The 22,041-nt window shown below is 36.4% G+C and overlaps 5 protein-coding genes and 1 long non-coding RNA gene across 8 annotated transcripts; 4 read left to right on the top strand and 2 right to left on the bottom strand.

Annotated features, from left to right (window-relative positions):
• Positions 1 to 97: 97 nt before the first annotated feature.
• Positions 98 to 2,153, bottom strand: LOC117904357 (putative pentatricopeptide repeat-containing protein At1g74400). The gene has a single exon (XM_034816934.1). The coding sequence runs from the start codon at positions 1,724 to 1,726 to the stop codon at positions 284 to 286; it is 1,443 nt and encodes a 480-aa protein (XP_034672825.1). The 5' UTR covers positions 1,727 to 2,153; the 3' UTR covers positions 98 to 283.
• Positions 2,154 to 2,820: 667 nt separating this feature from the next.
• On the bottom strand, positions 2,821 to 4,818 carry LOC117904103 (pentatricopeptide repeat-containing protein At5g61400). The gene has a single exon (XM_034816623.1). The coding sequence runs from the start codon at positions 4,816 to 4,818 to the stop codon at positions 2,821 to 2,823; it is 1,998 nt and encodes a 665-aa protein (XP_034672514.1).
• A 2,270-nt stretch (positions 4,819 to 7,088) lies between these two features.
• On the top strand, positions 7,089 to 8,750 carry LOC117904102 (pentatricopeptide repeat-containing protein At5g66520-like). The gene has a single exon (XM_034816622.1). The coding sequence runs from the start codon at positions 7,089 to 7,091 to the stop codon at positions 8,748 to 8,750; it is 1,662 nt and encodes a 553-aa protein (XP_034672513.1).
• A 1,193-nt stretch (positions 8,751 to 9,943) lies between these two features.
• LOC117904861 (protein NEN1) lies at positions 9,944 to 16,251 on the top strand. The gene is made up of 6 exons (XM_034817651.1): positions 9,944 to 10,557; positions 11,037 to 11,194; positions 12,253 to 12,299; positions 13,269 to 13,332; positions 14,571 to 15,280; positions 15,821 to 16,251. The coding sequence occupies exons 1-6, from the start codon at positions 10,278 to 10,280 to the stop codon at positions 16,053 to 16,055; spliced, it is 1,494 nt and encodes a 497-aa protein (XP_034673542.1). The 5' UTR covers positions 9,944 to 10,277; the 3' UTR covers positions 16,056 to 16,251.
• Positions 16,252 to 16,379: 128 nt separating this feature from the next.
• LOC117904862 (two-component response regulator-like APRR1) lies at positions 16,380 to 18,011 on the top strand. 3 transcript variants are annotated; one of them, XM_034817654.1, is made up of 5 exons: positions 16,380 to 16,999; positions 17,176 to 17,337; positions 17,450 to 17,581; positions 17,708 to 17,746; positions 17,787 to 18,011. In XM_034817654.1, exons 1-4 carry the CDS (start codon positions 16,825 to 16,827, stop codon positions 17,728 to 17,730), a joined length of 492 nt encoding a protein of 163 aa, XP_034673545.1. In that variant the 5' UTR covers positions 16,380 to 16,824; the 3' UTR covers positions 17,731 to 17,746; positions 17,787 to 18,011. The 3 variants fall into 3 exon arrangements, with proteins under 3 accessions (XP_034673545.1, XP_034673544.1, XP_034673543.1); XM_034817653.1 differs by having other exon boundaries at positions 17,708 to 18,011; XM_034817652.1 differs by having other exon boundaries at positions 17,450 to 17,591; positions 17,708 to 18,011.
• A 2,560-nt stretch (positions 18,012 to 20,571) lies between these two features.
• LOC117905161 lies at positions 20,572 to 21,694 on the top strand. The gene is made up of 4 exons (XR_004649662.1): positions 20,572 to 20,707; positions 20,809 to 20,973; positions 21,063 to 21,201; positions 21,325 to 21,694. It is a non-coding gene; the product is annotated as an uncharacterized LOC117905161 (long non-coding RNA).
• The last annotated feature ends 347 nt before the right edge of the window (positions 21,695 to 22,041 follow it).

Below are 22,041 nucleotides of genomic sequence, written 5' to 3'. Positions count from 1 at the left end.
CTTTTTCTCTCTATGAATCCTGTATGAATAAATGTTATTATTCCAAGTTTGCTAGATTTTTTTATCCATCCAAGGTAATTTTAGCCATGCCCACGTATTGAGTTGGCTATTTCTCCTTCAGATATTATTCCCTAAAAGGTGGTCTGATGAAAAATACCTCACTGTAGGGAGGACAAACTCTATGAGGCCATGTTCTACTTCAAAACATTTCTTAATTACAGAGATATAATTTTTTGGGCAAATAAGTTGAGCCGTAGATGATCAGTACTCTGTATACTATATATCACTCCATGGGGGTGTCTGTCCCCAGAGCAGAGTCAGAAGCTCTCATGGTTCTAGTCAGGTGGTCAAGAATCTCATATATCTGAGGCATACATGGATGTTGATCATCTGCAGCAACAAACTCTTTAATGTCAATTCCCACTTCAATTGAACTGCAACCTGGATCTCTCCTCTGCTTTATTTGGTTTCTGACTAACATCTTCTTATCCCACATGCCTTTGGCAGCATATAAATTTGACATGATGACATTGTCACCAACATGGCTAGGCTCCAGCTCGAGCAGCTGCCGACGGGCTTCTGAGCAAATCTTAATGTTGCCGTTGCCGTTGCTGTCGCATTGGAGGCTGCATGCACTTAGCAATGTACGCCACACCACTGCGTTTGGCCGCACGGGCATCTTCAATATAAACTCATAAGCTTCTGTTAGGAGACCAGCACGGCATAAAAGATCCACCATGCAGCCAAAGTGGGAAATTCTTGGCCTCAAGCTATAATCCTCTTTCATGCTTCTGAAATGCTGCTTCCCTTCTTCCACAAGACCTGCATGGCTGCAGGCCATTAAAACTCCCATGAAAGTAACATCATTAGGGAGGACTAAAGAGCTCTCGTGTTCACCATTCCTCTTGTTCTTCCTTGCCCTTTTGTTCGTTTCTTTCATTTCTGTAAAAAGTTGAAGCGCCTCTTCTGCTTGTCCATGCAGGGCATGCCCCACAATCATGGATGTCCAGGTTGTGACATCCTTCTTCTGCGTACCATCAAACAATCTCCTGGCAGTACCGATCTCCCCACATTTTGAATACATGTTTATGAGAGAATTGTTTAGGCATAAATCTGTATCGAGTCCTCTATGGCGGATGTAAGCATGAATCCATTCTCCCATGTCTAACGCCCCAAGGTCAGCACAGGCGGAGAGAGCTACAGTTACTGTGACTATATCAGGTTGCACATCATCCATCTGCATCTGCCTGAAGAGCTGAAGAGCTTTATTGGGCCTCTGATTGTCAACATAAGCAGAAATCACGGAAGTCCAAGAGATGAGATTTTTGGAAGGTATTTCGTCAAACATATTATGTGCATCAGCAACATTTCCCGTTGCTGAATACATGTTTATGAGAGATGTTTGGAGGAAAATGATGGGTTCAAAGCCAAAGCTTATGACAAGCGCATGCATTTGTTTTCCTTCAACCAAGGAAGACTTTAGGGTGCAAGCTTTAAGGGCAAACATGAGGGAGAAGCTGTCAATTGAAGAAGGGTGTTTTCTCAATAAGATGCGGAAGAAAAGGAGAACCTTGCTAGTGTTATTGGATTGAAGGTACCTTTTCAGAGTTTGGTTTGATTTTGGTGGTTTGAGGTGAGTATGGAGATGGGCTTTGGGCTGATTGTTAGTTGCAAATAACTTGGTCACCCTTCTGCCCAATGAAGGGAACCTTCTTAAGAATCTCATGAGGAGAAGATGGCTTCAGGATTGTGTGAAAATACCACAAGAGCACAGAGCTATGTATACCAAATGCTGTTAGGTAACTGCTGTGGCACTCCTGTAGAACACAATTGCTTGATCCAAAAATAATCAAAACCGTATTACAAAACTCACATATAAAGTGTTTACTCTGGGAAATGAAAGTTCTTTAGAAAACAAGGATTATTGACAACTAAATACCTTATCTAAAGTTTCACTTCATGCTCATGTACACAACTACCTGGCAGACGGGCTGCATAGCACCACATAGTGCCCACTAATAACAGAAGGGAGTGGCAGTTCAAAAACTCTCAGGCCGGACTCAGCAGAAAACCTAGAGGGACTGAGTTGACTCAACAAATCTTTGATTGCAATGCACGATATTCATGGATTGATAAACTGGTTTCAGTAGGCTTTTTATTGCTATTTCATAGACTGGATCTATGCAAAACTGCAAGGATCCAATAATCAGATTTACAGCATAGAAGAGAAAACTAGAACTTTTGGTTAAATGAAAAAATGCTTGCAGTTTTCTTTATTTTGAACACTATGAATTCTGAATGTATTTGAGTCAGTGGGATTCTTGTACTGCACTACCTTCTTCTCAGTAACAACACAAAGTTGAAATCTAAAACCGATAGTGTAGGACCCCCAAGTTTCTGAGTTGACTCAATCAAGAGGCTGTACACCTTCTCCACAGAAGCTACATTAAATGAGATGATTCCCTTAACATTAGGAGCTCTTCAAAATATGTTTGATCCACTAAACATTAGCACCTCACCAGAACAAGAAAGTACTTCCTCAGTGCACTTTGAGTCCAAGGTTTATTCATAATAGTAGCATGGGCATTGTCAACACAATTCTATTGTTTCTATACTCAGGAGGGCATCGATCATGCAATTTCAATATGACATGGTCATTTCTCTGGCTTCAAAGAGGAGAAATGGGAGTTGCTTTATTTCCTCTCTAACACTTCTTTTAAGGATATCACTCTTCTCATGAGGAAACCACTACCCACAACATAATTTATTGCCCTCATTCATCAAGATGTGATGTTTTGTATGACCGAGAAAAAGATCCTGTTACAGGTCATTCAAATTTGAACACCCAATGCCTATCCCTGATAAATCCTCAGAACACCTGAGAGCTGATTTGAGGTATCCACTCTCTTCATAACCCTTAGCCAAGACCCGGTATACACTACTGTTTGGTATGATACCCATTTTTAGGATATCAGCCTGCAACATCATCACATCACGCAAATGCATGGCTCGGAAATGCCCCTGAATAATGACAATGCAAGTGAACACATCTGGTCTTAAACCAGAGCATCTCATATCTGAGAAAAACTTACTTGCTTTAAAAATCCTCCCATCCGTGCACAAACCCTGAATCAGGGCTGTATACATCACATGGTTTGGGGAACACAAGCTTCTATCCAACTCATTAGTTTTACTACCAGTGGTATCAGTTCCAGTTTTCGCTAAGAAAAGTTTGATTGCATCACTAATCCTTCCATCCTTGCATAATCCATCAATTAAGCAACTAAGTGTGAAAACATTAGGATGAAGGCCCGCCTCCTGCATCTCCTTATGAAGCCGGAAAGCTTCTTTTGTGTTGCCATCTTTGAAATGCCCATCAATTAAAGCTGTATAAGCAACTACATCAGGTAGAAGACCTTTGATTACCATTTCAGTGTACAATCCCATGGCAGCCTCCATTTTCCCTGCCTTGCAATAACCATCAATCAAGGTAGAGAAGGTAATGATGTTAGGCTCTATACCCTTTTCTGTCATTTGAGAACACACCTCTATTGCCTTCTCCATGTTGCCTTCTTTGCAGTACCCATCAATGAGTGTATTGTAGGTCACAGCATTCGGAAGGAATCCCTTTTTCTTCATTTCTTGCAACAACCCATCTGCTTCTTCCATTCTATCGACACCACAAAGGCCCTTTATTAGTATACTGTAAGTGAAGACATCAGGCAAAATTTTGTGCTTTTCAATCTCTGAATGCAAACTCAGTGCTTCAGAGAGGTTCCCTGCCTTACAGTAGCCGTCTATCAAACAATTATACACAAATATATTTGGCACAACACCAAAACTAGCCATATCAATCAAAAACTTTCTAGCAGACACCATTTCATCTGTTTTGCAAAGTCCATCAATTAAAATACCAAAAGTCACAACGTTTGGCAGCAGACCATCACCTAGCATTTCCTGGTACAATTCAAGGGCTTTCTTCACATGGGCTATCTTACAGTATCCATCCATCATTGTATTGTATGTATACAAATTTGGGAGCATACCCGAATTCCTCATTGTCCTAAACATACTTTCTGCTTCTGAAATTCTACTCTCACCGCACAGCCCACGTATGAGAATTGTGTATATCACAACCGTTGGGAAAATTTTCTTCTGAATCATTTCATCAAACAACTTGAATGCTTTCAAGAAGTCACCTTGTCTACAACACCCATCAATCAATGTCCCATAGGTGACCACATTAGGCGACGCTCCGCCCGCTACCATATCACCATAAACTTTCCACATCGTATCAAAACTACCCTTCTTAACCAACCCATCTAAGACCATGTTACAAGCCTGCATTGCTGGCAATACATCCATCTTGTAATACACCCACAAGGCTTCTTCCACAAGACCCATTTCCGAGAAGGCAATAATCAACACCCCAAACACATTGGGAGTGAATTTAGAGCTTTCCAACCGACTAAGAACATTAAAAACCGAACAACAAATACGGGATCTCCGAGACTTTTGGAGGCATTGGATGAGGTCTCTCATCAAGCACCTAGCCTTCGCGTACAATTTGGCTCCAGTTAAGACATGGATTATTGCTGAATAGAGCTGCGGATTCTTGGTTAAGTCAGCTCGGCGGGAAACTGAGTGGAAGAGCTCGAGTGCTTGATTAGCCGTTCTGCAGGTGAGTATAGAGTTAGGGAGACTAGAAGGAGATGAATCTGAAGATGAAGACGATGGAGAAGAAGAGAGTGGTCTCGAGATGAATGAAGAATGCTTGGCGTAGATGCGCCTAGATTTTGGTGGGAAGGACTTCAACATCTCTACGTTGGATGGCTTTCTTCGTCCAGCTACATGTTATTCTTAAACCGGAGAAAGATGATATGAAGCAGGCAGCAGCGTGTTTCTATATATAGAATAAAGTAAAATAGTAAAATACTACTGCAAATTGTATTAAAAAAATTTCGATAAATAATCTTTTTATACTGAACCTATAGAGGGATTTGAATAAAAAAAATATTTTAAAATATATTTTCTTTAGACAACTGTTTTCAAAATTATTTTCTAACAAAAAAAACTATTTTCTAAAAAGAAAAACTATTTTCTATTTTCTATTATCAATAGAAAACAAATGTATTTTCAAAAAATACTTTTTAGTTGTTTCAATTGTATTCACTTATTTTTTTTAAAGTTGTTTTAAAAATAATTATATAAATATGTATAATAATTAAAAATAGAACTTTAATATACAAATTATTTTTAAAACATATTTAAAAGTATTAAAAATAAGTTAAAAATATTTTAAATTTTCTAACAAACTTTTATTTTACAAAACATAAGAGAAAATGATTTTAAAAAATTGTTTTTAAAACTTTTTTTTTTTTGAAATTATTTTAAAAAATAGTTATCAAATAAAACCAAATTAGAAAAAAAACGTGAAAGACACCTCCCTAAAATCATTTTGCCTAAAATATTTATAAAAATTATTAGCATCCTTATAAATACATTTCATATGTAAAATTTGTTTTTTTAGAATAAAATTTTTTTTTAATAGTGTAACTTTAAGAACACTTACCTAAAATTTTCCAAAAAATAATTTTATAAACAAAATAAAATTTAAAGGGGTGCTTACTAAAATTAATTTAGGCGAATATTTTTTTTAATAATATATATCGAGAATGATACATGTATTATATAAAAATTTAATTATATTTTTTTCACTCATAAAACTTAAAACCAAATAAATTTTAAATTTTATTTTCCAAAAATAATTTTCACTTTTCTTAATAAAAAAAATACAAAACTTATATATGTACATATATTGTGGTGATAATTAAAGGCATGTTTAGGAACTATTTTTTAGAACATTTTTTTGTTTAAAAAAAAAAACACGTTTTACAACAAAAAAATTTCAGATAATATCTTTTAATTGTTTTATATTATTATTATTTTTTTAAGATTGTTTTAAGAAATAATTATACAAATATGTAAAATGATTAAATATAAAACACTAGATATAAAAATTAAGGTTTAATACACTCTGCACCCTCAACCTCAACCTATCAAGTGTTTTGCACATTGCCCATTTAGATTTAAGACCAAATACATTGCACCTCATGCTTCTTAAATTGCAGTACTTTGTTTTGATCGCTACAGTGTTAGTTTTTTGTGGATAGAAATATCACCACACCATGTGATTGATTAATGAAGGGTAAATTTGGAAAATTCTGACCCTAAGAAACCCTCAAATAACTCTCATAGCTCCGTCTTTGTCCTCTAGGGATGGCAGAATGCTGCAATTTAAGAAACATGAGGTTCAATGTATTTGATTTTAAGCCTAAAGGGACAATATGCAAAACATGCGATAAGTTGAGGGAATAAAGTGTATTAAACCCAAAAAAACTATTTTTAAAACATACTTAAAAAAATATTAAAAAGGAGTTAAAATCATTTTAATTTTCCAAACAGGCTTTTTTCCATAAAAATTATAAAACAGTTTTAAAAAACTATTCTTAAAAATTATTTTTCAAAGTTATTTTTGAAAATAGTTACCAAAGACTCTAAGATATTCATTTTGTTGCAATTAAATTTATTTACTATTTTGATTTCATTTTATGTTAAAGAAGAATTAGGATAGGAAAGAAAATTATTTTTTATCATCTTCTTGCAACATTTAATAAATAAAATATTTTGTTAATTCTTTTTATACTAACAAATGAATTCATCTAACTCCTTTTATTTCAAATTTCATTAAATAAATTATTTTTTTAGGATTTGATTCTAGACACAACAATGGGTTTCGGATTTATTTAGTAGAATGTACAAATAGAAATGATAATATTTTGAGAACTTTTTTAATATTTATTTTGCGCAGCTTATCTTAAAAATTCCGAATTTTAATTGTTATAAAATATTTATATTTTAATAATGTGAAAAACAACATTAAGATAAATATCTTATAAATTAGTTTTCTATGCTTCTTTCATTTCTCCTGCTTTTGAAGGGAAGTCGGCTTTCGTACGTTGTTACTAACAGTGCAAAGTTACGGGAGTGAATGACCGTTGAGCTTCTGTATCTCATCACTTTTTCAAATGTTAGTTGAAGAAGCAAGTCCCGCCAATTTAACAGGTTTAAGAGCTCTTCAACAACACTGCTTCTCTCTATTACAGACCTGCGACACCATAAAGAAACTCAAGCAAATTCACACCCAGATAATCGTCAGTGGCTTTTCCCAAAAAAATTTCCTTCTCGTTAAGCTCTTGTCTTTCTACATAACTTCTGGTAATCTCCTAAATGCACATAAAGTTTTTGAACGTATTGAAAACCCAAGTACTACTGTTTGGAATCAAATGATCCGAGGGCATTCTCAGAGCGAAACGCCCCATAAGTTGGTTGAGCTTTACAATCGAATGGTAGAGGCTGAGGCTGAGCCCAATGAGTTCACGTATTCGTTTCTTATTGGTGGTTGTGCGCGGTCGAGGTTGTTGAGAGAGGGCGAGCAGGTGCATGGAAGAGTTGTGGCAAACGGGTATTGCACTAATGTGTTTGTTCGGACGAGTTTGGTTAATTTGTATGCGATAGCTGGGGGATATGATGGGGTAAGGAAGGCACGCCGGGTGTTTGATGAAATAGTTGATAGAAATATAGTGAGTTGGAATTCGTTGCTTGCAGGGTATGTTAGGTGTGGGGATGTTGATGGGGCACGGAGGATTTTTGATGAGATGCCGGAAAGGAATGTTGTCTCGTGGACAACCATGATTGCAGGATGTGCGCAAATTGGGAGGTGTAAGCAAGCTTTACATTTGTTTCATGAGATGAGAAGGGCCGGTGTAAAATTAGACCAGGTGGCATTGGTGGCAGCTTTGTCAGCCTGTGCTGAATTGGGGGACTTGAAGTTGGGGACATGGATCCACTCTTACATTGATGAGAGACTGCATGCTGGAAATCAGCCATTGCTTGTGTCTTTGAACAATTCACTCATACACATGTATGCCAGCTGTGGTTTAATTGATAAAGCTTATAAAGTATTCATAGGGATGCAACAGAGAAGCACTATTTCTTGGACAAGCATGATCACAGGTTTTGCAAAACAAGGCTATGCAGAAGAAGCTCTTGGTGTGTTTCAGTGGATGCAGAGGTTGGGAACGGATGAAGGGAGACCCGATGGGATAACCTTCATTGGAGTTCTGTGTGCCTGCAGCCATGCTGGATTTGTTGACCAAGGCCGTCATTTTTTTGAATGCATGAATAAAAAATGGGGCATTGTACCAAGGATTGAGCACTATGGGTGCATGGTTGATCTCCTGAGCCGTGCTGGCTTCTTGGATGAAGCACATAGACTCGTTGAGTCTATGCCAATGAAGCCAAATGATGCTGTATGGGGTGCTCTTCTTGGTGGATGCAGGATTCACAAGAATGCTGAGCTTGCTTCCCATGTTGCTCAAAAATTGATACTTGAGCTTAAACCTGACCAAGCTGCAGGCTATCTTGTGCTACTGTCAAATGTTTATGCTACTGCTAAAAGGTGGCAGGATGTTGCTTTAGTGAGACAGAAGATGGTTGAGATAGGTGTAAGAAAGCCTGCAGGCCGAAGTTGGGTCCAAATAAATGGAGTTGTCCATGACTTTGTGGCGGGCGACTGGACTCACAAGCATGCATCTTCAATATATGAGATGCTTAGCAAGATCACAAGGCAAGCCAAATTGGAAGGCTACAAACTGGACATTTCAGAGGTGCTTTTGGATGTTGAATAGGACAGATGGTGAGGAAAAGTTGGTTTTGCCTCTGGCTTGTTCTGCATCACATATAGTATACATTTATTAGATTTGGGAAAGTTCCCGGTATCATCCTGGGTGCAATTGATCAACTGCTTCAACATGTTGTCTGATATTAGCATCAGGGCTTGTAATCCTCTTCCCCATTACCGTAAGCACAAAGTCTAAACTTAGAAATCCTTTGTCTGAGTTGTTCACACACTTTTTTGTGTAATCCCTCTAGCAAGGTTCAAACGATTTATTCCAAGAACACTGGAGATACTAAAGAATCATTATCCGGTTTACAAAAGCAGGTCAAACAAACTTTCATTCATGGTCTCAATTTTATGTAACTTGTAAACTAAAATTCTCACTGCGAATGAACCAATGCAGCTATTCTTTTTCTACTACAATTTCATAATAGATAATGGACCATCTCTCTCTGCTCTGTTTCTAGTTTTTTTTAAGCTTCCCACAAGAAGCCGTGGGAGTTGGGGCAGCAGGTGTTGCCTGCAGTTATGGTTGCTGAAAACTCTGGCTAGGAAAAGAATATATACCCAGTGTACACTTATCATTATACTTTGGCTAGGAAAAGAACATATACCTAGTGTACACATTTCATTATACTACATTGCTTGGCTGAGGCTTCTGAAATCAACCTGCTGTTTCAGCGGCATGCTAAGGCCCAGCCCCTTGTAATCCTAGTTGACCCCCTGCCTGTCTTGGCTTTAATTTGATCTATGCCAGAGAAAGTAATAAAAAAAAATTAGGAAACAATCCCGAATATCTTATCTGAATTATTGTGAAGATTTGAAAAAGAATTAAATAAAATTATTTGGAAATATGGCATATCCAAATTCTTAAATTTTTTTAATGGTTATGTTTGATTAAAAAGAAAGAAAGAAAATGTCAAAAAATAATATTTTTTCACCCAATATACATTATTTTCTTCAATTTATTTTTATTTTTTATAAACAATCAAAGTAAAAAAAAAAATGGAATTTTTCATGAAGCAAAGGTAGATTATATATGAAAGGAAAATGAAAATAAATTTGAAGAAAATAGGTGAAAAACATTTATTAAGTTACACCGTCTATGCTTTAATTTCCTTTTGCTTTTACCCTTTTCCTTTTTTCCTTTTGTTTTTTTTGTTTGACCAAATGAGATCAGAGGTTATAGATGCTTGTCATGCAAGATTTGGCTGCCCACAAATGTGACCTAATCGACTGAATAGGAAGGGAATTTAACAGAGCCCAAAATGGAGAAACCCCAGTGAGGAAGCAACCTAATCCACTGTCTTTATATGCAATCCATATTGAAGCGTCTTCGTCAACCTTAAACCCACCCTCTCCCTCTCCCTCTCCCTCTCCCTCTCCAGGAAGCAACCTAATCCACTGTCTTTATATGCAATCCATATTGAAGCGTCTTCGTCAACCTTAAACCCACCCTCTCCCTCTCCCTCTCCCTCTCCCTTTCTCTCCAGAGTTGTAGAGGAAAACCCTGAAATTGGATTGAGTGCCAACACTGATGGGCCCAGGTGAAGAGCGCTCTGAAATTGCATTTTTCGATGTGGAAACCACGGTTCCCACACGAGTCGGGCAGGGTTTTGCCATATTGGAATTCGGAGCCATTCTGGTATGCCCTAGAAAGCTGGTCGAGCTGGAGAGCTACTCCACCTTGGTCCGACCCCACGACCTCTCTCTCGTCTCCTCCTTGTCCGTCCGTTGTAACGGCATTACACGAGACGCCGTCGTTTCCGCTCCTAATTTCCGCGACATTGCCGATAGGGTTTATGACATTCTTCATGGTCTCTCTCTCTCCCTCTTTTTGTTGGTTGCTGGGAAATGGAGGGAAAGAAAAAAATGAAAATTTCCAAGGGTTGTCTGTTCGATAAAGGCTATGTTGTTTTTAGGGAAAATCGTTTCTGGAAAATTATCTGGTATTTTTTTTCCTACCTCGGAGTCAGCTTAATCTTGAAGCTTAAGGAAGAGAAATGTACCTCTTCATGAATAAAATATAATTTTTTTTCCCGGGAAAATTATTTCCTGGAAATGTTTTTTTTTTTTTATTGAAAATTGCGGCAAATTGAAAAAAATTCACTTGGATGGAGGTGTTAGACTCGTTTGATGGGAGGTTACTGTTGTTTTCTGGTGTCGGGTTGTGAAATTTGAAGATTGGCCCTTGTAGTTTCTTTACTGTTCCTATGTTTTCCCAGCAATCATGGGATGATTAAGGTTCCTTGGTTTTGGTTTTGAGGTTTGAACTTATGTTTTTGAATGTTAACAGGACGGATTTGGGCGGGTCACAATATATTGAGGTTTGACTGTGCTAGAATTAGGGAGGCTTTTGCAGAGATTGGTCGGCCAGCACCAGAGCCCAAGGGTTCAATAGATTCCTTGGCGCTGTTGACTCAGAGATTTGGCCGGAGAGCTGGGGATATGAAGGTATGTAGGCTGGTAGCTTGCTCTCTCTCTTAAGCACATGGAAAATTGAGCACTTTTCTTGTTGGGTAAAATTTGCTGAAGAAAAAAGGTTCTTAAATTGCATAAAATATGCTGAATGCTTTGGGCTGTAATGGGTTCCATTTTGTTTAATATGAAGCAAGCATTAGTTTCCTTTAATTAGTATTATTTTCCTGCAATTAGTGTTATTTTCCTTGGATTGTCTCCCTTCAATCTCTTTTCTTTGCCAACCAAAACTAAAATAAAATAAATCTTTTTCTTATGTTATGTTTTTGTGAGTTATAAACATTTCAAACTGCTGCAATTTAGATATTGCCTTGTTCTATTGCCTTTGAAATCGTTGTTTGATATGTGATTCCACTATGTTATCTTTTCTCACCTGGTAATCTGAATTGTCCAAGTCTGTAAGAACAAAGAACTTTAGACCCTTTCATGACTTAAAAGAAGATATATATGTGTAATGCTTCTATGGCTCTGGCCTTGTGGAACCTCAAGAATTTGAGAAGATATGCCTTTTTTTTTTTTTTTTTCTAATCAACTTGGGATATCAGACTATGGGCGTTGCAATTCTGAGTCTCAATTCACGACATTGAAAGTGCTTTTTGTTGTGTAACTTTCATTAATTAAATTCCATGTCTTTACTACTCACAGGAAGTGTAGAGAATGTTTTCCAAACTTGTAATTATGAAACCAATGATCCAGTACTTAATCTGTAATAATTTCAATACATTCCTCAAATGGAGTGAAAAGAAAAAAGATGGAAACATGAGTTGACTTGGTCGTTGACGTCTGTTATAGAAAGCATATCCATACAGAACTATGATACTTCCTTAATGTTCTCCATTTGGTAATGTCATTGTTGTTATTGTTATTGTTATTCTCATATTATATGCAACACACCATCCTTTGTTATTATGTTGTTTGCAATACATCATGATCACCTATTTCATCAGTGTTTAAATATCATTCAATGAATTATTAAGTTACCTAGAATTAAATAAGCTTTTAAAGGCAGATTGCATCCAAATTCTTGTGTGCAGATGGCCACACTTGCAACCTATTTTGGGCTTGGACAGCAGACACACAGGTGATTGTGCCTTCGCTTCCTTTTAAATCTTTGTCTCTGGTTTATTTCCTTGAATTACTGTTTGTTATATATCATCTAAATCAATTTTTTTTGGAAAGATCTTAATATGATGTTATATGTTGATGTTTTTTAGTAAATGATCCCTTCATTGAAGTCATTTGTATTGATATTAGTAGTCTAGTATAACATTTACAGTTTGTTTGGTTCCAGGAAATTACTAAGAAAAAAGAAAAATGATAAAAGAGAATGATTTTCTCATATTTGGTATTAGTATGGAAAATATGAAAGAAAATAAAATATAATTACAAATAGTTAACACCTATGCATTTTAAAACTATTTAACAGTTATATAAAGAGTTAAAATAAGTGAAATGAGTTTGAAAAAATATAATATAAACTAATTTACTGATGTTAAATCTGTTTTTTATTTTTTATTTTTACTGTTTTCCTCTTTTCCTCTTTATTTTATTTTCCTCACATTTTCCCGCTTTCGGGAACCAAACATAGCCTTAGCTACGATATTTTATTTGTTTTGTGATGGTTGTCAATAATCTCATACCTAAAGCTCTTTTTTGTATATCAGATGTTTCATTCTTCAAGTTGTTCTTGAATGTTCCTTTAATACATGATTATCTGGTTGAGATGCAGTATTTTACATGGATGGCATACTCCAGAGTTCATCCTGAATTTTTAACTTTTAACTTGATAGCATCTCTGTGATGTTGCATTTTATGATATGGGGGTTAATAATGTCTAAGGGAATGTAACCTCTTTGGCTACTAAATATGGTGGACAAGTCTAGCTGCAATTAACCATTCCAATACTACTGTATCAGACCACAATAAAAATGTAGATCGTGTTGTTGAAGAGATAGGAAGTGACAGGGAAATTTCTTACTTTCTCTTGTCTTTGATTGAGCCCAAGATTCTTGCTTCCATTGGACTAATCTTTCTCGCCATGATTTTGCAGGAGTTTAGATGATGTCAGGATGAATCTGGAGGTTCTCAAATATTGTGCAACAGTTTTGTTCCTGGTAAACTTATAAACTTGCATGCTATAAGTTCTTGTTTTCCTGAATGATAAGCCATTTCTTTTCTCACAATTGTTTTAATAACTTTGTTCTTCACATTCAATAAACCAAACATAAGTGCAATATGCACATCATTGATTTTACATGATTTATGCCTTGGTAATTTTTCCATGCTCTACAGAACATTCATTACTTCATGTTGCAGGCTATTAAAATGTCAATTATTTTTTTTGAACTTCAATACTTGTTGAATATTCTGTTGAAAGTTTAGTGTGTCATGTAATTAAGTATCTTTATATTAATACATTCTGGCACCATTTCAAATTGGTAACATTCCAGTATTCTTCACTCTGGTCTGTTTTGTATGCTATTTATTTGTATTCTTTTGCTAAAAATGTCCTCACTTTAGTTTTGAACTCCTATGGATCACCACTTGATTGATAGTAGCATTTAGGATCTTAGGATTGGCTCTGTAGTTATCAAAAAAATTTCATATTAATTTGAGCTGTCAGTAAGGCATCTTTCTGAATAACAATGTCTATTTAATCTAATATGTGCCAAGTTCCTGTTTGCCAATTTCATCATTCTTTCAATTGGAAATCTCATTACTTTTTATGAAGCCTTGGAGCGCATCTTACAATATCTATTGCTTCATAATTGCACAAACTCTGAATTAGATAGGCTCCACTGAAGAACTGATAATGTAACACAATTGGGTTATGATATTTGTTTATTACTTGCTAGATATTTTGCTGTAGGTGTGTTTGATATGTGGTAATAGGATGGAAATGAAGGTGAATCATAATACCACATAGAAGAGGGGATCAAAATCCTAGTGAGAGTGAGATTTGATTTCCATAACAATGAATTTATTTTATTCTTATTCCCATTTTAAAAATAATCCAAATACATTAACAAATTCCATTCCCATTCTCTTTTCCAACGTTCTAAACACGGTCTACAAGAAATGTCTATGGAATGGAAAAACTAATTTAGATCCTACAATCACTAGCACCACTTGGAGCTTAATTTGGTGATAGCTATGTGAATATGGCTCTTGTTTTATCATGTTTTGTGCTTCCTAGCTTCTTTAGGCTATACTTTTAGCTCAGAAGACCTTGCATATCCTGACATCCTAGAATGCTAAAGATCATTTCCTTGGTGAATATGAGTTGTTGATTATGATATAGAATAATAATAAACAGAGAAAAAAAAAAAACTAAAGTCTGCCATAACTGCAGGAGTCGAGCCTCCCAGACATATTTACCACAAACAGTTGGGTTTCTCCAAATGCTGTTACAAGGAGTCGTAGTAATGGAAAAGCTTCTCCAGTGGGAATGAATCTAAACATGAGTACTCCCTCATCAAGTATCAAATTTGAAAATCATTCAATATCATCTCCTAGTACTCACAGCAGTATGGGAGGAATATTAAATTTAGTTGAACCTAACACAAACCGACCGGACCCTTTCAACTTGGGTGCACTCAGCAGTGAAATTGAAAAAGAGTCCCTTCAGCCGGATTATGCCTTGGAAGAAAAACCTGTGACCGAGTCTCTTGAGATGCCTTCTACAACAACTGCATCTCAGGATTGCTGTGACTATGCTGGCTTCCTAGATCCTGCAGAGGTTTCTGTTGCTTCTATCAGTGCGTCTTTTGTTCCATTGTATCGTGGGACTCGGAGAATGCAAATATTGCACAAAGATGTCAAGTTGCTGCTTCATTGTACTCAACTGCGAGTGAGGTTTGGGATAAGTACAAGATTTGTTGATCCTGCTGGACGGCCACGGTTGAGTTTTGTGGTGGATGGATCTCCAAGCCTATGTCAGGTTCTGGATGCATGTGACCAACTTGCTTACAAGTTGTCTGTGGATTCTGGTAGCAGCTCGGAATGGAGGCCAGTTGTGATCAGAAAGACTGGGTTTTTAAACACTCCTACCATCAGATTAAGGCAAGTTCTTATACTATTTGCTTTTTATGAAAATAAGGTATCTGGCTCAGCTTAGATTATTCTAAAATGTTGAGTTGTAGCATTGGAGTTTATTTGATATATTGAAGCAATATGCGGTAGGAGTTTGGCTTTTGCTTTCCCTTTTAGTATCGATGTGCAAGAACTGCAAGATGCAGAGGAAAATATAGCCTTTCTGTTGATAGGTTTATTGTGCTCCTTGCATTCCCCATCACTGCAAAATCCTGTGCTTCTACTTTGGCCTCTTCTTGCATTAGGAACAAATGTTAGTATCAATTTTATGTGTGGAAACAATAAATTTCTACATTTTTAATGCTCCTTAGGGGTAGTTAGAAGATAAAGAAAATGTAAAGAAATTTCTTAATCACACCAACTTTTGTGGGTGGAACTGTGGATGCATATTCCACATTCTTTGTTTGGTCCTGCTAGTGCGTAGTGGAGCCTTGGTGTTAAATTTAGATCACCTCAGACTGCTGCTTTGTGATGTCTAATGAGTGTATTTCTTTCTTTCTTCATCTACAGCATACCTACTGTGACAAATGGGGATATTGCCATATATGCCACAGAGATATACCAAAAAGATCCTTCGGGTATCACACAGAGGCTTATATTTAGTAGATTTGATGCTGCAGAGCTTGATACCTTGTTCGTTCCAGGAACCCTTGTGGATACATACTTTGCCCTGGACCCATATGACTATCAACAGAATGCAGGCATCAAACTAGTTGCCAAAAAGTTGATCATCCATGGCAAGTGATGAGAGACTCAGAAGATCTATGATTCCCTCAAAAAGAGGGTCAGCTGCCATGTAAAATTGTACCACAGGATATTATTTATGCAGGAGTTTGTTTTTCTCATTCATATGGTTGAGATGGAAAGCATATGGATGCTGTGGATGACTGATACTTCATTAAATAGTTCTTTAATGTTTTATGTATACCATTTAACTGAAATGCATATCTCCTTCCTGTTTGGTTATTTCTTTTTTCGAAAAAGAAACTCTCTCAGATAATGTTGAAATTAGACATATAGGGCTATGCATTTGAAAATCTTCAGGCTATTGAGATAAAAAGATTGCAGCTTGGGTTGTGCTTGAGGCTAATAAGGAAGCATCTGCAGTGTCTTGGGCCAAAAATTGGAGGCAATGGAGAAAGAAAGAAAGGGAGAAGGAAACAACAATAGGTTCCCTTACGTTGCCTCTCTTAAGCCTATTGCTAGGTTTTACATATTTAGCTTTAGACCTTGAAATGCAACCAACCTTGAACCCATACTCTGTCATAAAACCCCCAGAATCCTCGAGAAACCCTAAAACGATTAATCTCAATCCTCTTTCTTATGCTGACAACTAAAACGTCATCACTCCACAACATGGTTGGCCATGGTTGGCCTAACTCTTCGGTCTACCAGACTAGTTGTTGGCTAACCTGGTTATTTAAAAAGGAGTGGTTTGCTGTCAATGGTCATGTAAATTCTTGTGGACTCTTATTTGCCTTTGGCGACTGTCCTGTAAAGGCCTGTGAATTTTAATGGACAAAGGAAAACAGATTGTTACTGGCAAAAGCGATGCTGGTGTCAGTGGCAGTACTAATAAAAAGATTCGTGCTTTTATCGATAGGAGCAAACTGAGGATTTTGCTGTGTGATACAAATGCTGGGAGTTGTAAAGAAGTTGCCTCACTTCTTAAGGAATGCTCTTATCAGGGTATTGTTTCTCTCTCTCTTCCCCCCTCCTTTCCTCCCTCTATACTTGTGCTTCTTCACTACTTAAGACCTTAGAGCTTTCATTCTGCATCAAGAATGCTTAAAACCATGGTGATTTCAGTTATTTTTGCATGCATGCATGCCGGCTCCTGATGGTTGTTTACTTGCTTTCAATAGTAATTTCTGTAGGCTCAACTGGAGAGGCAATCCATGTTCTCAGCTCTGAGGGACCAAGTATTGACATTGTGCTTGCTGAACTTGATCTCCCAATGGCCAACTGCCTGAAGATGTTGAAGTACATTACTGAAGATCAAGAGCTGCGATGCATTCCTGTGATCAGTAAGATTGTCCTAATGTTTCTTCTCCCTTCCTCCAGACTGCATAATTTCTCTTCTTCATGCTGAAAATATATAGATATCCTCCTCATTGGATTTTTTGTTGTTTTGCTCAGTGTTGGTCACAGAGGACAAGATCTCAATGATTGCCAACTGCTTGCGGTACGGAGCAGTAGACTATCTGTTAACGCCTTTAGGCATCAATGAGTTACTGAATTTGTCAATTCATATGGAGAGCGAGGCACACGGTTTGTATCGGTTGATACTACTGAGATCATACCACAGTTGATTCAGTGTTTTCTCTGTTGATTAAGGTATAGATAGGGAAGTAAGCTAATCATATACTCATATATGTTATTTATTTATGTTGGTAGCTCCGACTTCCAGAGAAGAATGACTTTGAGAGAGTGCTGGTGGGCATCAGCCATCTACCCTGGTGGTGCAATTATGCAAGAAAGGCCGTTTTGTTACCAGATGATGCATCCCATCCCGGAGAGCTACTGGACGAGTTAATGCATTTTGAGATAAAGAGCATAGCTGCGGTAGTCAAGGAAATCTGGGTCCTATTGACACCCAGGGTCATGTAGAAAACACTGGGCATTGTAATGATCCCAAGTTAAACATTTTGTGATCAATTAATATCCATTCTCGTATAAGAAATGCTGAATCTTGTGTCAATCTTCTCATCACAAATTTCTGACCAAATGGCTTCCTGAATTAAAGATTTTAGACACATAGGGGACCTTCCTTTCGGAAATTTAAAAAAGGACAACACTCATACGCTCAAAAATGGCATTCAAATGGTTATAACAACTGTAACATATGTTACTGACTGATGACAATCTATCCTCCTAGGATACCTTCTCATTTGAAGAATGAGGGAAAGGATATGAGTATCAAGAAGCCAGGCAGTCATCTATTGTATTTTACATTGATGGTTATCAAATAATTCAATTACGATCATCATTCTACCAACCTCAATTGCCTCAAACTGCTCTAAATGTTCAACCAATGGTGTCAATTTCTTACCTTTAATTTCTTCCTATTACAGTGAAGAGAAGCGACTCCCACATCCTCTCCAGCTACCTTCCAAAGAGGAGAAAAGTAGACACGTGATCAAAATCACATATGGAAGTGTTCAAACTCACAGAAAAATAGATAAATAAAGAAATAAATAAAATATCATGTGCTAAATCCAGACATGTGCTATTGCCTAAATATTGTTCTAGGCCTTCGTGCATGCATGCGTACCCTCCAATCTCAGTGCATTGCTTGCCAACCTTTTGCATGAATTTTGTCGTTTACTCTACTGTCCTTCACGTGCCTGATAAATCCAGTGCAACTCTTCCCAACCTTTTTGCATGATTTTCCACCACTTCCCTTCCTCACGTTTCCTTTCCTTCCTGGGAAAAAACTGAGTGAATTCAGCCAGCTCATCACTGCCAAGCTATCCCAAGCAGTGGGGCTACCTTCCATGGACGATCCAATCATGTGCTGCTCGCCCAGCTGTAGATGCCGGCCTCATTTTGTGTCGCCCCATTGCTTAAAATTGTTTTTCCCACGTTTTTCATATTCAAATACTTGCTATGAGGATCCATTTATGTTAGATTTAGCAAAGTTTTGATCGAATATTAACGAGGGTGCAACTCAGGCCGGTTGGCCCGACCTTGGTCGGATTTGGGCAATAATTTAACACTTGGTGTGAGCTTAGATTAAGGTAGGTCAGATCAAGTATCTCACAACACTAAGTTTAACTCTGGATTTAATATTTTTATAATTTCTATTATCTTATATAATAAAATTCATATCATTTATTCTCTTTTTATTTTTATTTTTTAAATATCAAATAATAATTGCATCTTCATTTTTCATAAGCATATATGAATTTATTTTTATTTTTGTTATTATCTAGAAAATTTGTCTAATTTGCTTTTTAAATTCTGATATACATCAAAAAAGTTTTTACAAAATATTATAGGTGGAATTTAAATCATACAATTCGATTAATCCAAATTTAATTTAACTAATCCGAACTCAATCTAAATTTAAACAAATAAGATTTTGTTTGGCTTACGTTAAGTATTTCTGCTAAATGTCAAATTGGATTAATGGATTTAAGTGGATTATTTATTAATGTGAATTGAGCTTAAGTTAACCATTAACAAAAACCAGCTCACTCAAATTACAACACTAATATTAACCTTTTTTGTATATGAACATTTTTTGTAAGTTAGTTGGGTTCCTGAGGTAAAATAATCAACACCCCCTCCTGGGGAGGGCATCAGGTTATCGGTGATCTTGTTCTATATGAACATTAATCCTACATGTGCCTGTGTCTCTTTGTTATTTGTGATTCAATGGATTGTCTACAAAATAAGATTTTATTAGGGATGACAATGGAGGAGTTTTTTTAGGTACACACTCCGTTCTGTCCCTAATGGGATAAGTTTGAATTTTAATTAAATGAGTTTGGGACAAGTTTGAGAATTTTTTTAAAACTCAGGGTAGGTTCGAGATGAGTTCGGGTATTGTCTTATCCCACCTTGCCTCATCCCGATTATATATATAATTAATTTTAAATTAAAATTAATTTAATTTTTATTTTATTATTTTTAATATATAGATAATAAAAAAATATTTTAAATAAAATAAGTTATAAAAATTATAATAATTTAATTATTTATAAAATATATTTATTTTAATATAATTAAAAAATTTTAAAGTAATTTTAAAAAATTTCAAAAAAAATTAAACAAGGTGGGAATTAGCAAGTATAGGAATTTCTCGTACCCATCCTGATCTGCTCCACCCCGTCCTGACCTCATTTAATTTTTTAAATGAAACAAAGATGAGAATTATTTTGAATAAATGAGACGGAATTTAGATGGGGTGACACATCGCGAACCCCTTTTGCCATCCTTAGATTTTATATGTGCCAAACTCAACCTCTTGAATATCATCTGCTTGATTCAAACCATGACTCATGTTCTATGCATTTAATTTTCCAGACCTAAAGCACATGCATGATATTTCAAGATGATCTCAGGGAGACGATAAGAATACAAAAGTGTAAAAGCTGAAAACCTCCATAAACCTAAAAGCTGAAAAATTATCATCACTCCACAACAGGGCGGGCCATGGTCGGCCTAACCTTTTGGCGTACCGGACCACTTGTCGGCTAACCTGTATATTTAAAAAGTATTGGTTTTGGGCCTTTTGGCAAAGCTGGGTATTCAAAATGAGTGGTTAATCTGGCCTCAATGAGTCGTTTAAACCTTGAACTCCTGTGAAATCTAGATAATTTGCCTTTGGGTGAGAGTCCAAAAAGTGGCAATGGCAGTACTAACAAAAAGATACAAAATGCTCTTATCATGGTATTATTTATTTCCCTCGCTTTCTCTTTCTCTTTCTCTTGCTCTTGCATGCCGAGTCCTGATGATGGTTGCTTACTTGGTTCCAATCGTAACTTCTGTAGGCTCAACTGGAGAGGCCCTCCATGTATTCTCAACTCTGAGGGCCCAAATATCGATTTTCGTGGTTTCTAAACTTGATCTTGGATTAATCCATGTCCTCAAGTGGATGAAGATTTTAAAGTACATCACTGAAGATGAAGAGCTGCGATGCATTCCTGCCATAATCAGTAAGATTGTCCTAATGTTTCGTCTCTCCTAATTTCTCCATAACAAGCTAGTTAATCCTCATTTGGATTTTGTTTTTGTTTTTGTTTAGTGGTGGTCGACAAGGAGGGAGATCGATGTCCATGGTTGCTGACTGCTTGAGAAATGGAGCAGTGGACTCATCTCATGATGCCTTTAGGCATGAATAAATTATTGAAACTGGCGGACTCATGTGGAGAGCAAGACGCATGGTTAGTCCTATACATCACTTAGATCCTGGGGATCAATTATGTTTTTAATTTCTTTGTTTTTGGTCATAGAAGGTATAAGAAAATAAGCGATCATATTCTTACATATTTATTGTATTTTGGCAGCTTGGACTTCCAGGCACGTCTACCCCTCTAGACATGCATGTGCCATTTTGAGATTGGAAGGTCTTCATGCCATGGTCGTAGGCCTATATGGCGCTGCCTAATCAATTACTTGCCAACTTTTTGCACGATTTTCAACCACCTTTCTTCACGTTAGAGAAGACGCCATTCATCATTTGAGAATGGAAGGTTTTATTAGACAGTTTGAAATATTGCAGGCATAACCCTTTGGAATTTAGATGTATTCTTGAAAATATTATTAAGTTTAAATTTTTCCTAATAAGAAAAAATAATCATGAAACATATATAAAGATAAATGTGTTGTTGTTTTTCTTATAAGTTTAATGCACCATAGCTTTATATTATGGAGATATATTGGGATACATGTACTTATGGAAATACCTAATGTCTCCTACTATTTTCAAGTCTTGGAGAAAAAGATTTGGAAAAAGTTATCTCTATCTTTTGAAGAAGTTTGAAATTTTTCTTTATTTTCAACATGTTTTTTCTGGGCAATGAGAATTTAGTGATTCCAACTTTTAGACCCACAAGAATTGAAAATTAGTTATTACAAATACTACAAGTTGATCTTCAACCTAGTATGGGAATGTATTTAGCCTCGTAAAGGCTGTTTGTCTATTTGGTCCATCAATCCCATGAAACACGAGAACATTATGTTTACATGAAAAGTAATTATGGTATCTCATATCAAATAAGGGA

This window comes from Vitis riparia, chromosome 17 (genome assembly GCF_004353265.1).
Source record: "Vitis riparia cultivar Riparia Gloire de Montpellier isolate 1030 chromosome 17, EGFV_Vit.rip_1.0, whole genome shotgun sequence".
NCBI lineage: Eukaryota > Viridiplantae > Streptophyta > Magnoliopsida > Vitales > Vitaceae > Vitis > Vitis riparia.
Note: the sequence above shows the minus strand (reverse complement) of the source record. Positions and strands in the feature narration are given on the sequence as shown.